At 38.1% G+C, this 15,192-nt stretch overlaps 2 protein-coding genes across 3 annotated transcripts; both read left to right on the top strand.

Annotated features, from left to right (window-relative positions):
• LOC18790630 (ABC transporter B family member 11) lies at window positions 1,862–7,992 on the top strand. 2 transcript variants are annotated; one of them, XM_020568662.1, is made up of 13 exons: window positions 1,862–2,036; window positions 2,256–2,669; window positions 2,921–2,975; window positions 3,063–3,238; window positions 3,321–3,542; window positions 3,637–3,875; window positions 4,007–4,532; window positions 4,773–5,046; window positions 5,151–6,037; window positions 6,182–6,448; window positions 6,603–6,866; window positions 6,979–7,272; window positions 7,443–7,992. In XM_020568662.1, exons 2-13 carry the CDS (start codon window positions 2,346–2,348, stop codon window positions 7,794–7,796), a joined length of 3,882 nt encoding a protein of 1,293 aa, XP_020424251.1. In that variant the 5' UTR covers window positions 1,862–2,036; window positions 2,256–2,345; the 3' UTR covers window positions 7,797–7,992. The 2 variants fall into 2 exon arrangements, with proteins under 2 accessions (XP_020424251.1, XP_007224072.1); XM_007224010.2 differs by having other exon boundaries at window positions 1,862–2,176.
• LOC18793422 (ABC transporter B family member 11) lies at window positions 9,584–14,944 on the top strand. Its single transcript, XM_007224159.2, has 12 exons — window positions 9,584–9,975; window positions 10,143–10,197; window positions 10,285–10,460; window positions 10,542–10,763; window positions 10,858–11,096; window positions 11,218–11,743; window positions 11,974–12,247; window positions 12,357–13,174; window positions 13,286–13,552; window positions 13,719–13,982; window positions 14,085–14,378; window positions 14,539–14,944. Exons 1-12 carry the CDS (start codon window positions 9,655–9,657, stop codon window positions 14,890–14,892), a joined length of 3,810 nt encoding a protein of 1,269 aa, XP_007224221.1. The 5' UTR covers window positions 9,584–9,654; the 3' UTR covers window positions 14,893–14,944.

Raw genomic sequence — 15,192 nt, 5'->3', positions numbered from 1 at the left:
TTTTAGACAGTGCTGTAGATAAAATTTATAGCATCAAATAATTCATTGCATTCAAAAGCAATCCATATATATAACATTCTTCCAACAAATTCATAAGATGTCTCGAAAATAAAACGCTAGATATTTAAGTTCAACCTAAATGTCAATTGATTCCCAAAAACAAAGGACATAAGATTCATCACTAGTAGATTGTCTTCTATCCTCTGATATACTAGAAATTTATCCATCCTGCATCAAACAAAGAATAATTATTTACAAAAAGATACTTTCAAATGAGAAACAAGATTTTTAGATTACCAACAAAGAAAACAAAAAAATAAAGGAAAAAACAAAACAGAAAAAAGAAAGACAAACTAATAATAATGGATCATCATCTTAACAAATAGAAAGAGAGAACCATTAAACAAAAAGAAAAATTCATGAGTGAGACAGAGAGGGAGAGAGAGATAGAGCAGCTAAAAGCTAATATTGAAGATAAAGTGAAGAAAAAAAAAAAGTATAAAAAAATACCTGGAAACTTCAACCATGTTGATATACTAGAAGAAACTTATCCATCACATCACACCTGCACCAAACAAAGAATAATTATTTACAAAAATATTTACACTAAACTCTACTGATATACTAGAAACTTAAAAATGAAGCTAGTCAAATTAAACAATAATAGAATTATATCTATTGCAGTCCATAAGTCAGTGTTGTTGTTTTTACCTTGCTTGTAAACCTTCTAACTGATACTTTTGTGCACGGAATTCACCTTCATTTCTATTAACTCATTTCTAAATTGTGTAGTATCTTCTCTTCATGTGGTCCTCAATAGCCATATTCCCATGGGGTTCATTGCCCAAATTGAATTTCTTCCAAATTTTAAAGTTAACCATATAAAAAATTAAACATGATTTCAGGAGCCATAAGGTATGCTTCCTTTTGATATGGCTATTGGTAAGGTATTGTGCTAATTGTGTTTGTGAAGTTTTGTTCTCAGCATTCCCACTGCCTGCATTGAGCGGAGCTATTCACAGGCCTGAGATGGCCTGGCCCCCTTACCATTTTCTCACCTCCTTGACTATACAGAGAGTATAGGCATATATTGCACAAAAAATCTTATAATCTTAAGCTTGTGGCCCGCCCAAACATCAAACTCTGCCTCCGCCAGGCTTCTTAGTATTTTTGTTATTACTTTTTCTTTTGTTTCTTTGTTTCCCTTTGCTGTCTGTGTTCTTAACCCTTATTTTCTATTTTCATCTTCTGGAATCAACATGTACATACAGGGATGGGTCCAGGAATTGCAAATCGGGTGGGCTAAATTTACTTTAAGCACAAATGTATTAAGAAAATTTGATGAGTTTTGTGGATTTTGTAGATTTTTAGGATTGGACAATAGATTTTAGGAACTAAAAACTAGAGGTAACCCACAGGGATGGCTAAATTTTTTTGCATAACTCATAAGCCTTAGTTTTTTATATTTTTATTTTATATAAGCACTCTTTTTTCAGTATATTTTCTTTATCGTATTTAGAACTTTTTGTTACATTTGAAATAGAGAAAATGTATTGAAGGGAAACAAAGAAAGAAAAAAAAGAAAATATTTATAAGGAATTGAAGTTAAAAAAGAAAGTAATAAGAAAATAAAAACATCCCATTTTGTGGGGCAGTGCACCTAACAAAATAAAAACACATCTCATCCCAACACATATCTCCCTCCTCTTTCTTTTTTATTATATTTTATCGCCTCTCTCTTTTTTAATCTCTCCCTCCCTTTTTTTTTAATTCTTTTTTCCTTTCTTTCTCTCTCTCTCCCTCTCCCTCTTTCTTTATTCTTTTTCCTTCTTCCTCTCTTCTTCTCTTCTTTCTTCTCTCTCCGTCTGCTCTATCTCTCTGTTCTTTCTTCTTGCAGCTCTGGGATGAGCTATCTCCATTAAGTTTTTTTTTCAATCTTAAGAATACTATATGGCATTACAAATACAAAAAAATATTCGTATGGGCTATAGCCCAGACAGCCTACTATGTGGATCCGTGCCTACAGTACATATTCTGTACGGTACCACTTGCTTCAGCAACGGTTTTTCTAATGCACACTCGCACAAAAAGAAGAATATAGGAACAAATGGATTTTTTAAGTTTGGCTGAAAATCAACTCCATATTCAACTAGAATCAGTTGGCAAATTTTCCTTGGTTTGTATAGTCAATTTAGTTCCCCAAAAGAGAAATAATTCTGGTTCCTAATCCAAACCATAAATGTTTTGTCTTGCAGCTCTGATCAAGTTCTCTGTCAGATATAGTAGCAACTTACTTCTCTGAGGTGCTTGTAAAATATAGCATCTTTACTATTGCTGTGAAAAACATGGCTGAGAAAAATCCTGCGGATGGAAATGTAATCAAGGAGCAGGGAACGGCAGCATCGAACGGCCACTCAGCAGTAGTGGAGGACTCTCAAAACAACCCCCAAGATACAAGCAAGAGCAAGGAGGATGGCACCAAAACAGTGCCATATTACAAGCTTTTCTTCTTTGCTGATTCCTTGGATTACCTGTTAATGTCTGTTGGTACAATCAGCGCTATTGGAAATGGGGTCTGTATGCCTCTAATGACCATAATCTTTGGAGATGTGATTACCTCCTTTGGAGAAATTGGGAATAATAAAGACGTGGTTGATGCAGTTTCCAAGGTAAATATTCTGTGACTATAAACTGGTAGATAGTTATCTCTGTTAATGTAACATCTTCATAGAAATTGAGTCAACAAGGCAATAGTAAAGAACAAAATTCTACTCAATACTTTGTTGTATCCAGTTCTATCAGAACTGTAAGCATACTTCTGTTTTAAGAGCCATTTTGGTTCTCTGGTTCCTCTAACTTAGTTGAAATTGTAATGAACAAGGCTTAATCACATATAATTTCGCCAATTCAACATTCTCAGGTGGCTCTAAAGTTTGTCTACTTGGCGGTGGGAGCTGCTGCAGCTGCATTTCTACGTAAGTACACTGAACTGCCTGCTGGTGCACCAAACAAATAATTTGGCTTTTTGGGAACTGAGAATAGTAGCTTTTTCAATATGCCAGAGATGTCTTGCTGGATGGTCACTGGAGAGAGACAGGCAGCTCGAATAAGAAGTTTATACTTGAAAACAATTTTGAGGCAAGATGTTGGCTTTTTTGATAAAGAAATTAACACTGGGGAAATTGTTGGGAGGATGTCAGGTGATACTGTGCTTATTCAAGAGGCCATGGGCGAGAAGGTATTTACAAGCCACGCATAAAAGCCTTAAGCTGTTGCTATTTTCGCCAATAACCTCTTATTCTTTCATTTTCTTATTGCAGGTAGGAAATTTTATCCAGCTAATTGCAACATTCGTAGGAGGCTTTGTTATAGCATTTGTTAAGGGATGGCTTCTCACCCTTGTCATGCTATCTTCTATCCCCCTTTTTGTCCTCTCTGTTGCCTTCATGGGCATCCTTATATCAAAGATGGCATCCAGTGGACAAACTGCTTATTCAGTGGCAGCAACTGTGGTGGAGCAAACAGTTGGTTCAATAAGAACAGTAGGCCTACTTGTCTTTAAGATCTTTAAAAAAAAAAATTATTATTTCTATTTTCTTAGTGTAGAACTAAAACTGATTGGTGTTCCCAATTCAGGTTGCGTCGTTTACAGGAGAAGAGCAAGCTATAACTAATTACAACAACTCCTTAATTAAAGCTTACGACTCTGGTGTGCAAGAGCGTTTGGCATCTGGGTTTGGAATGGGTTCGGTTATGCTGATTATGATGTGTAGTTATGCTCTGGCTATATGGTTTGGAGGAAAGATGATACTTGAAAAAGGATATACAGGAGGGGAAGTCATTAATGTAATTTTCGCTGTGTTGACTGGCTCCATGTAAGTTGCATTTCAGTAAAATTTAATGAACAAATTTGTTGACTACTCCCCCTCCCCCCTTCAGTCCAAAATTTGATATGTGATTCTTCAGAAGATCAAGATAGGACAATGTTTCTATGATAAATTTTCAGGTCTCTTGGGCAGGCATCTCCATGCTTGAGTACATTTGCTGCTGGACAAGCTGCAGCTTATAAGATGTTTGAGACAATTGACAGAAAGCCAGAGATTGATGCTTCTGACACTAATGGGCAACAATTGCATGATATCCGTGGAGACATAGAACTAAGGGATGTTTATTTTAGTTATCCTGCAAGACCGGATGAACAAATATTCGATGGATTTTCTCTCTCAATTCCTAGTGGTGCAACTGCTGCTTTGGTTGGAGAGAGTGGAAGTGGTAAATCAACTGTAATCAGTTTGATTGAGAGATTTTATGACCCTCTAGCTGGCGAAGTTCTTATTGATGGTATTAATCTCAAAGAGTTCCAGCTGAAATGGATCAGACAGAAAATAGGCCTTGTCAGCCAGGAACCCGTTTTATTTACTTGTAGCATTAAAGATAATATTGCCTATGGGAAGGATGGTGCAACCGCTGAAGAAATAAGGGCTGCTGCTGAGCTCGCCAATGCTGCTAAATTCATAGACAAACTGCCCCAGGTTAAATTCATTTAAACTTTCGTCTAAGTTCTGGTATTTTGTTCTCTGAACTTTTTGTGTGAATTCTTAATTTCCACGACCATGGAAGCTTATTGAGACATCCAGTGATCTTATCATTTTGTTACATTCAAAGATGGAAATATAGAGAGATCTCATGAATTTTCTAAAAACTCGGATTATTTCAATCAACTCATTCAATTCCATTTTTCTTATTTGTGGTTTTGTGATTTTTGCATTTAGGGACTAGACACAATGGTTGGTGAGCATGGAACTCAGCTATCTGGGGGCCAAAAGCAGAGAATTGCAATAGCTAGAGCAATTCTCAAAGACCCAAGGATTCTACTTTTAGATGAAGCCACGAGTTCTCTTGATGCAGAATCTGAGAGCATTGTGCAGGAGGCACTGGACAGAATTATGATCAACCGGACTACTGTCGTTGTAGCCCACCGCTTGAGCACAGTAAGGAATGCTGACACCATTGCTGTTATACATCGAGGAACAATTGTTGAAAAAGGTAATGCCTTTGTTTATGTTGTCCTATAGTTCAACATAATGTTACAATTCATCTTATTCTTAGTCCAAGGGTATTGCACATACTGATCGTTTTCAACTGAGCAGGTCGACATTCTGAGCTAGTTAAGGACCCTGAAGGAGCATATAGCCAGCTTATAAGGTTGCAAGAAATGAGCAACGTGTCAGAACAGACTGCAGTAAATGATCACGAAAGGCTTAGCAGCGTGGATTCTCGAAGACATTCAAGTCAAATATTTTCAAACTTACGATCCATAAGCCGGGGATCATCTGGAAGAGGAAATAGTAACCGTCATTCCTTCTCAATCTCATATGGTGGGCCCACTGCAGTCGATTCTCTTGAACCAGCATCTGCAGGACGTGATATTCCTGCTTCAGCATCATCAAGAGTGCCTCCGGAAGTCTCACTTCGCCGCCTGGCTTACCTGAACAAGCCAGAGATCCCAGTATTATTACTAGGTACTATAGCTGCAGCAGTCAATGGGGCAATCTTACCTATTTTTTCGATATTGATATCCAGTGTAATCAAGACCTTCTACGAGCCACCTCCTCAACTCCGTAAGGACTCGAAGTTTTGGGCATTAATCTTCATTGTTCTTGGAGTGGTAACTTTCATAGCAGTGCCAGCAAGACAATACTTTTTTGCTGTGGCAGGCTGTAAGTTAATAAAACGAGTTCGATCAATGTGCTATGAGAAGGTGGTTTACATGGAAGTAAGTTGGTTTGACGATACTGAGCACTCAAGTGGTGCAATTGGTGCAAGGCTTTCCACAGATGCAGCTTCTCTGCGTGGGGTGGTTGGAGATGCTCTAGGGTTGCTGGTTGAGAATTCAGCAACTGCAATTGCTGGTTTGTGTATTGCTTTTGTGGCAAATTGGCAACTTGCTCTTATAATCCTGGTTTTGATGCCTCTATTAGGATTAACTGGTTATGCTCAAGTCAAGTACTTGAAAGGATTCAGTGCAGATGCAAAGGTATTTCTCCAAAGTCCAAACTTTTCAAAAGTTTATAGTATAGAACTTGTAGCTGGTGCAGTCAAAACACCATCCAATACGACATACATAATATATATAAGACCAATCATTTTTGTCAATGCTGAAAATTTTAAATTGTTGCAGAAAATGTACGAGGACGCAAGTCAAGTAACCAATGATGCAGTGGGGAGTATTCGAACAATTGCTTCCTTTTGTGCTGAAGAGAAGGTGATTGAATTGTACCAGAAGAAATGTGAAGGCCCTATTAAGACAGGGATAAGACGAGGGTTAATCAGCGGGATAGGTTTTGGGCTATTGTTCTTTTTTCTTATTTCTGTGTATGCCTGCAGTTTTTATGCTGGAGCCCGACTTGTTGCCGCAGGCAAGACAACATTCTCTGATGTTTTCCGGGTAAGTTTTTATGCCTTGCGCTACAAGTCTTCAAGTAAGTAAATAGATGAGAAAACATTAGCAGAGGATCTGAACTCTGCTAAATATGTGTTACTTGAGAATTAAATCTTCATTAGTCCATTCAGTCGATTGTTAGCATTTCCTTGGTTTGCAGGTTTTCTTTGCTCTCGCGATGACAGCTGTTGGAGTGTCTCAGTCAGGTTCCCTAGCCCCTAATCTTGGTAAAGTAAAGAGCTCTGCTGCTTCCATATTTGCCATTCTTGACCGGAAATCGAAAATAGACTCTAGTGATGAATCTGGAACAACTATAGAAAATGTGAAGGGAGAAATTGAACTTCGCCACGTCAGTTTCAAGTATCCAACTAGACCTGATGTACCAATCTTCCAGGATCTTTGCTTGACCATTCATCATGGCAAGGTAACTTGGTAACAGTTTTGTTCTTTTACTCATTTCAAACAATGCATAAGATTTGGTCCTCGTAGTCTAATTCAAGTTTCTGGGACTTACAAATTTGAATTATGTTATTCAGACAGTCGCTTTGGTTGGAGAAAGTGGAAGTGGGAAATCGACAGTAGTCTCATTGTTGCAGAGATTTTATGACCCTGATTCAGGTCACATTACATTAGATGGATTTGAAATCCAAAAGCTACAGCTCAAGTGGTTGAGACAGCAAATGGGACTGGTGAGCCAGGAGCCTGTATTGTTTAATGACACTATCAGAGCCAACATTGCATATGGAAAGGAAGGGAATGCAACAGAGGCTGAAATTATAGCTGCTGCAGAATTGGCAAATGCTCACAAGTTCATCAGTAGTTTACAACAGGTGGGCACCACAAAATTAACAAGCTCGTCAACTTCTTTTGGCCGCAAATACTATAATATAATCTATTGCCATTGTGCTGCATAAATGAGAAGGTCTAGTTGATGAAAATTCACAGAATTTTATTCGGAACGTTGAAGATTAACCATGTTATGTTTGGAAAAACAATGCAGGGTTATGATACAATAGTGGGAGAGCAGGGGATTCAATTGTCCGGTGGACAGAAGCAAAGAGTGGCAATTGCACGAGCTATAATGAAGACACCGAAGATACTACTACTAGATGAAGCCACAAGTGCTCTTGATGCTGAATCGGAACGAGTGGTTCAAGATGCATTGGATCGAATCATGGTGGATCGAACCACAATCGTGGTTGCCCATCGGTTATCCACAATAAAGGGTGCGGATGTAATCGCAGTGGTGAAAAATGGAGTCATTGCAGAGAAAGGAAAGCATGAAACTTTGGTCGGTATCAAGGATGGCATTTATGCTTCTTTGGTAGCATTGCATGCAAGTGCCTCATCTTAGATAGCTTTTATATTCCTTTTATCCGAAAAAAAAGAAAGTACGTAATGTAATTTTATTCCGAGAGGTAAATTACCAATAGGAATAGATCATGTTTTTTTGTTATTATCTTTCTTTCTTGTAAGCTCCACTTGGAGCAACAGACACTTGTGAATCAAACTCATTATAAATTTGGATTGATTTACATAAAACTTTCCCATTACATGATTTGGTATTTATCTATTGAGTAGCTTGAACATAAGGAAATGTCAAGTAAATGTTAAGTAAATGTACATAAGGAAATGTCATCCAGTAAGCTGGCCAATGGTCCTTTTTAATAAAATCCCCAATTCCTTCTTCCCAATCCAACTTCAATTTGTATTCGAATTCGAATATACAGTCTTCAGTCAGATTTTAATTCAATTCATCCATGGCGGGACCGAATCAAACAATTATCATTAAGAACTAGTTAGTGCAACTGCTACTACCTGGGATGAAAGTTAATTGTTTTCCCATTCAAAGTTCGAAGGAACTTTTTCTCCCCTTTTCTGACTTTTTTTCTTTTATATAAATTTTCTTCTAATTTTTCTTACATTTTTTTACTTACTGGCTAGGTGCAGGTCGTGTGATTGAAATTTGGATGGACATCATCCAATAAATTAACGGCGAGTCTCAAATTGACCAATTTCATATAGTTTAAGTCCTCAATTTACCGAAAAAATTGTTTAAGGGGGAAATTGACAATTATGGTATAGTTCAAGGGCAAAACGACAGTTTAACCTTAAGAAAAACTTGGGCCAATAAGCAAAGATCAAGGACATCAAATCCATTCCTAACCTTCCAAGAAGTTCAAAGATCCCTTCTTTGTCTTTTGCTAAGACAATATCCAAATTGCATTGGTTGAAATTGCTCTCCTCAATAATAGACAAACACCTCATTTCATATTCCATGCCATAGTTTTTGTTTTGCAACCAGCTTGTCTTATTCCTTATTTTCATTTCCATGTATTCTATTCTAATCATATTTTTTCAGTCCAAAAAAGAAAAAAGAAAAAGGAAAAAGAAACTCTACTGTCAAAGCAGCCGAGCAAGAAGAGGAGCAGAGGACTAAAATGGTATGTCTTTCAATTCAACTTGGTTTAAAAAGTATCAACTTTTTCCCTTTTTCTGGATAATTTTAAAAAGTATCCAACAACTTCATCAATCCATTTCCTAGAATGTTGTAAACTTGTTTCCTCTTCAGTGAGTATATTGATCTTTTCGTGATATTAATGTTTCCTGCAGCACTTTTTGAAGTTGTTTCTCAGTTGTTTGTGGTTATGTCTCGTCTTTAAATTTCTCACCTTTAGAGCGTGCATTAGCTGTGTGAGGCTTCCTTACGATTTCTCATTGCCTGCGTTTTGCATGCCTGCTGTGCCTGTGTGAGGCTTCTTATGGTTTGGTTTGGTTTTGATATTTTTATTTTATTTTATTGCAACAAACCCTTCTCACAGTTGCTGCAGTTATTACTTCTGTTGTTCCTCTGTTTTATGTTCCTGTCTGTAATCAAAATGCACATATTCTGTACCACTTAAATCGGCAACATGTTTTCTAGTGCTGACACGTGCACAAACACAAACACATGCACACAAAAAATATATATATATTGGAATTAGATTAAGTTGGCATACGTTCCTTGGTTTATGTAGTCAATTTTGTGCCCCAAAAACAAACAAAAAAATGTGCCTGGTTTCTAATTCAATCCATAAATGTGCTCTTGCAGCTCTGATCTCATCATCCCAGTTTGAGTTGCTTACTGTCAAAATATAGTTGCAACTTACTTCACCGAGGTGCTTGTTGTAAAATATAGAAAACTTCACTAAACTTCTATTGCTTCGAAAAACATGGTGAGGGGAAATCCTGCGGATGGAGATGTAATCAAGGAGAAGGGCAAGGCAGCATCGAAAGTTCACTCAGCAGTGGAGGACTGTCAGAACAACCCAAAAGATACAAGCAAGAGCAAGGAGGATGGCACCAAAACAGTACCATATTACAAGCTTTTCTCCTTTGCTGATTCCTTGGATTACCTGCTAATGTCTGTTGGTACAATCAGTGCTATTGGAAATGGGGCCTCTTTCCCTCTAATGACCATAATCTTTGGAGATGTGATTAATTCCTTTGGACAAACCGGGAATAATAAAGAAGTGGTTGACGCAGTTTCTGAGGTAAATATTATGTGACTATAATATAGTTCTATCCAGTTCTATCAGACCTATGACAACTGAGCTTGCTTCTGCTTTTAGCATCTATTTTGATTCTCTAGTTCCTCTAACTTAGTTGAAGTTATAATGAACAAGGATCAGAAATAATTTGGCCAATTCAACATTCTCAGGTGGCTCAAAAGTTTGTCTACTTGGCTGTGGGAGCAGCTGCGGCTGCATTTCTACGTAAGTACACTGAACTGCCTGCTGGTGCATCAAACAAATAATTTGGCTTTTTGGCAACTGAGATTAGTACCGTTTTCTATATGCCAGAGATGTCCTGCTGGATGGTCACTGGAGAGAGACAGGCTGCTCGAATAAGAAGTTTATACTTGAAAACAATATTGAGGCAAGATGTTGGCTTTTTTGATAAAGAAATTAAAACTGGGGAAATTGTTGGGAGGATGTCAGGAGATACTGTGCTCATTCAAGAGGCCACGGGCGAGAAGGTATTTACATGCCGCACAAAAGCCTTTTAAGTATTGCATTTGCTCCAATAACCTCTCATTTCTTTCATTTTCTTATTGCAGGTGGGAAGTTTTATCCAGTTAATTGCAACATTCGTAGGAGGCTTTGTTATAGCATTTATTAAGGGATGGCTTCTCACCCTTGTCATGCTATCTTCTATACCCCTTCTTGTCTTCTCCGGTGCCGTCATGGGCATCATTATATCAAAGTTGGCATCCAGTGGACAAACTGCTTATTCAGTGGCAGCAACTGTGGTAGATCAGACAATTGGTTCAATCAGAACAGTAGGCCTACTTGTCTTTAAGATCTTTAAAACAAAAATTTATTATTTCTATTTTCTTAGTGTAGAACTAAAACTGATTGGTGTTCCCAATTCAGGTTGCATCGTTTACAGGAGAAAAACAAGCTATAGCTGATTACAACAACTCCTTAATTAAAGCTTACAACTCTGGTGTGCAAGAGGGTTTGGCATCTGGGTTCGGAATGGGTTCGGTTATGCTGATTGTAATGTGTAGTTATGCTCTGGCGGTGTGGTTTGGAGGAAAGATGATACTTGAAAGAGGATATACAGGAGGGGAAGTCATTAATATAGTTTTCTCTGTGTTGACTGGCTCCATGTAAGTTGCATATCATGGCACCAATTAAAATTTAATGAACAAATTTGTTGATCCTAGCACTATTGTACAAGTTAACATGTTTGCGTGATCATATAACAATGTTTCTTTGATAAATTTTTAGGTCTCTTGGGCAGGCATCTCCATGCTTGAGTGCATTTGCTGCTGGACAAGCTGCAGCTTTTAAGATGTTTGAGACAATTGACAGAAAGCCAGAGATTGATGCTTATGACACTGATGGGAAACAATTACTTGATATCCGTGGAGACATAGAACTGAGTGATGTTTATTTTAGTTATCCTGCAAGACCGGATGAACAAATATTCCATGGATTTTCTATCTCAATACCTAGTGGTGCAACTGCTGCTTTGGTTGGAGAGAGTGGAAGTGGTAAATCAACAGTTATCAGTTTGATTGAGAGATTTTATGACCCCCAAGCTGGCGAAGTTCTTATTGATGGCATTAATCTCAAAGAGTTCCAGCTGAAATGGATCAGACAGAAAATAGGCCTAGTCAGCCAGGAACCCGTTTTATTTGCTTGTAGCATTAAAGATAATATTGCCTACGGGAAGGATGGTGCAAACACTGAAGAAATAAGGGCTGCTGCTGAGCTTGCCAATGCTGCTAAATTCATAGACAAACTGCCTCAGGTTAAATTCATTTAAACTTTCATCTATTTTGTTCTCTGAACTTTTTGTATGAATTCTTAATTTCCACGACCATGGAAGCTTATTGAGACATCCAGTGATCTTATCATTTTGTTACATTCAAAGATGGAAATACAGATAGGTCACATGAATTTTCAAAAACTTGGATGATTTCAAACAACTCATTCAATTCCTTTTTTTCTTATTTGTGGTTTTCTGACTTATGCATTTAGGGACTAGACACAATGGTTGGTGAGCATGGAACTCAGCTATCTGGGGGCCAAAAGCAGAGAGTTGCTATAGCTAGGGCAATTCTCAAGGACCCAAGGATTCTACTTTTAGATGAAGCCACAAGTGCTCTTGATGCAGAATCTGAAAGAATTGTGCAGGAAGCACTGGACAGAATTATGATCAACCGGACTACTGTCATTGTGGCCCACCGCTCGAGCACAGTAAGGAATGCTGACACCATAGCTGTTATACATCGAGGAATAATTGTTGAAAAAGGTGATGCATTTGTTTATGTTCTCCTTTCTACCATTTGAAGGCCAAATCTTATTGTCTGTAGTTCAACATACTGTTACAATTCACATACTGATCGTTTTCAAGTGAGCAGGTCCACATTCTGAACTAATTAAGGACCCTGAAGGAGCATATAGCCAGCTTATAATGTTGCAAGAAATGAGCCGCGTGTCAGAACAAACTACTGTAAGTCATCACAAAAGACTTAGCAGCGTGGATTCTCAAGGAAATAGTAGCCGTCATTCCTTCTCAATCTCATATGGTGTGCCCACTGCAGTAGTTTCGCTTAAAACAGAATCTGATATTCCTGCTTCAGCATCATCAAGAGTGCCTCCAGAAGTCTCACTTCGCCGCCTGGCTTACCTGAACAAGCCAGAGATCCCAGTATTATTACTTGGTACTATAGCTGCAGCAGTCAATGGGGCAGTCTTACCTATTTTTGGGATATTGATATCCAGCGTAATCAAGACCTTCTACGAGCCACCTCCTCAACTCCGTAAGGATTCAAAGTTTTGGGCACTAATCTTTATTGTTCTTGGAGTGGTAACTTTCATAGCACTGCCAGCAAGACAATACTTTTTTGCTGTGGCGGGGTGTAAGTTAATAAAACGAGTTCGGTCAATGTGCTTTGAGAAAGTGGTTTACATGGAAGTAAGTTGGTTTGACGATCCTGAGCACTCAAGTGGTGCAGTTGGTGCAAGGCTTTCTGCAGATGCAGCTTGTCTGCGCAGGCTGGTTGGAGATGCTCTAGGTTTGCTGGTTGAGAATTCAGCAACTGCAATTGCTGGTTTGTGTATAGCTTTTGTGGCAAATTGGCAACTTGCTCTTATAATCCTTGTTATGCTGCCTCTATTAGGAGTAAATGGTTATTTTCATTTTAAGTTCATGAAAGGATTCAGTGCAGATGCAAAGGTATTTCTCCAAAGTCTGAACTGTTCAAAATTTTGTCGTCAAAACACCATCCAATCTGACATACATAATATATATAAGACCATCAATGCTGAAAATTTTAAATGGTTGCAGAAAATGTACGAGGATGCAAGTCAAGTTGCCAATGATGCAGTGGGGAGTATTCAAACAATTGCTTCCTTTTGTGCTGAAGAGAAGGTGATTGAGTTGTACCAGAAGAAATGTGAAGGCCCTATTCAGACAGGGATAAGACAAGGGTTAATCAGTGGGATAGGTTTTGGGCTATCATTCTTTTTTCTTTTCTCTGTGTATGCCTGCAGTTTTTATGCTGGAGCCCGACTTGTCGCAGCAGGCAAGACAACATTTTCTGATGTTTTCCGGGTAAATTTTTCCGCCTTGTGCTACAAGTCTTCAAGTTAGTAAATAGAAGAGAAAACACAAGCAAAGTGAAGGATCTGAACTCCGCTAAATAAGTACTTTTTACTTAAGAATTAAATCTTCGTTATTCCATTCAGACCATGTTACATTTTGCTTTCATGGTTTGCAGGTTTTCTGTGCTCTCACAATGACAGCTGTTGGAGTTGCTCAGTCAGGCTCCCTAGCCCCTAATCAAAGTAAAGGAAAGAGCTCTGCTGCTTCCATATTTGCAATTCTTGACCAGAAGTCGAAAATAGATTCCAGTGACGACTCTGGAACAACTATAGAGAATGTAAAGGGAGAAATTAAACTTCACCATGTCAGTTTCAAGTATCCAACTAGACCTGACCTGCCAATCTTCCAGGATCTTTGCTTGACCATTCATCACGGCAAGGTAACTAGACATGTTTTGTCCTTTTAGTCATTTCAATCAATGCATAAGATTTTGTACTCTAATTCAAGTTTCTGGGACTTACAATTTGAAATATGTTATCAGACAGTTGCTTTGGTTGGAGAAAGTGGAAGTGGGAAATCGACAGTCATTTCACTGTTGCAGAGATTTTATGACCCTGATTCAGGTCACATTACATTAGATGGATTTGAAATACAAAAGCTACAGCTCAAGTGGTTGAGACAGCAAATGGGACTGGTGAGCCAGGAGCCTGTATTGTTTAATGACACTATCAGAGCCAACATTGCATATGGAAAGGAAGGGAATGCAACAGAGGCTGAAATTATAGCTGCTGCAGAATTGGCAAATGCTCATAAGTTCATCAGTAGTTTACAACAGGTAAGTACTACAGAATTAACAAGATTTTCAATTTCTTTTTGGCCACATATAATCTATTGCCGTGGTGCTGCATAAATGAGAAGGACGAGATGATGAAAATTCACAAAATTATATTTGGAACGTTGAAGATTAACCATGTTAAGTTCGGGAAACAATGCAGGGTTATGATACAATAGTAGGAGAGCGGGGAATTCAATTGTCTGGTGGACAGAAGCAAAGGGTGGCAATTGCACGAGCTATAATGAAGGCACCAAAGATACTACTACTAGATGAAGCCACAAGTGCTCTTGATGCTGAATCTGAACGAGTGGTTCAAGATGCATTGGACCGAATCATGGTGGATCGAACCACAGTCGTGGTTGCCCATCGGTTATCCACGATAAAGGGTGCAGATGAAATCGCAGTGGTGAAAAATGGAGTCATTGCAGAGAAAGGAAAGCATGAAACTCTGATCAGCATCGAAGATGGCATTTATGCTTCTTTGGTAGCATTGCATGCAAGTGCCTCATCTTAGATAGCCTTTACATTCAATTTATCCGAAGAAATAGAAAGTACGTAATGTAATTTTATGCAGGTAAATTATTTATTTCTTGAAAGTTTCACTTGGAGCAACGGAACACTTGTGAATCAAACTCATTACAAATGGCGAATCCATGATTTGAAAGTTCACTGGGCAAAACTTACATACTAAACTCGAGTGAATTTTATCAATAAATATTTAAAAATACACATAATCAAGATGGACGGGGTGTATTTAATTGAGATTTTAAAAGACTATTTAGAGATAAAAAAAATCATGTTGTATTCAATTAAG

This window comes from Prunus persica, chromosome G1 (assembly GCF_000346465.2).
Source record: "Prunus persica cultivar Lovell chromosome G1, Prunus_persica_NCBIv2, whole genome shotgun sequence".
Lineage (NCBI taxonomy): Eukaryota > Viridiplantae > Streptophyta > Magnoliopsida > Rosales > Rosaceae > Prunus > Prunus persica.
This window is presented reverse-complemented; position numbering and strand designations above follow the sequence as displayed.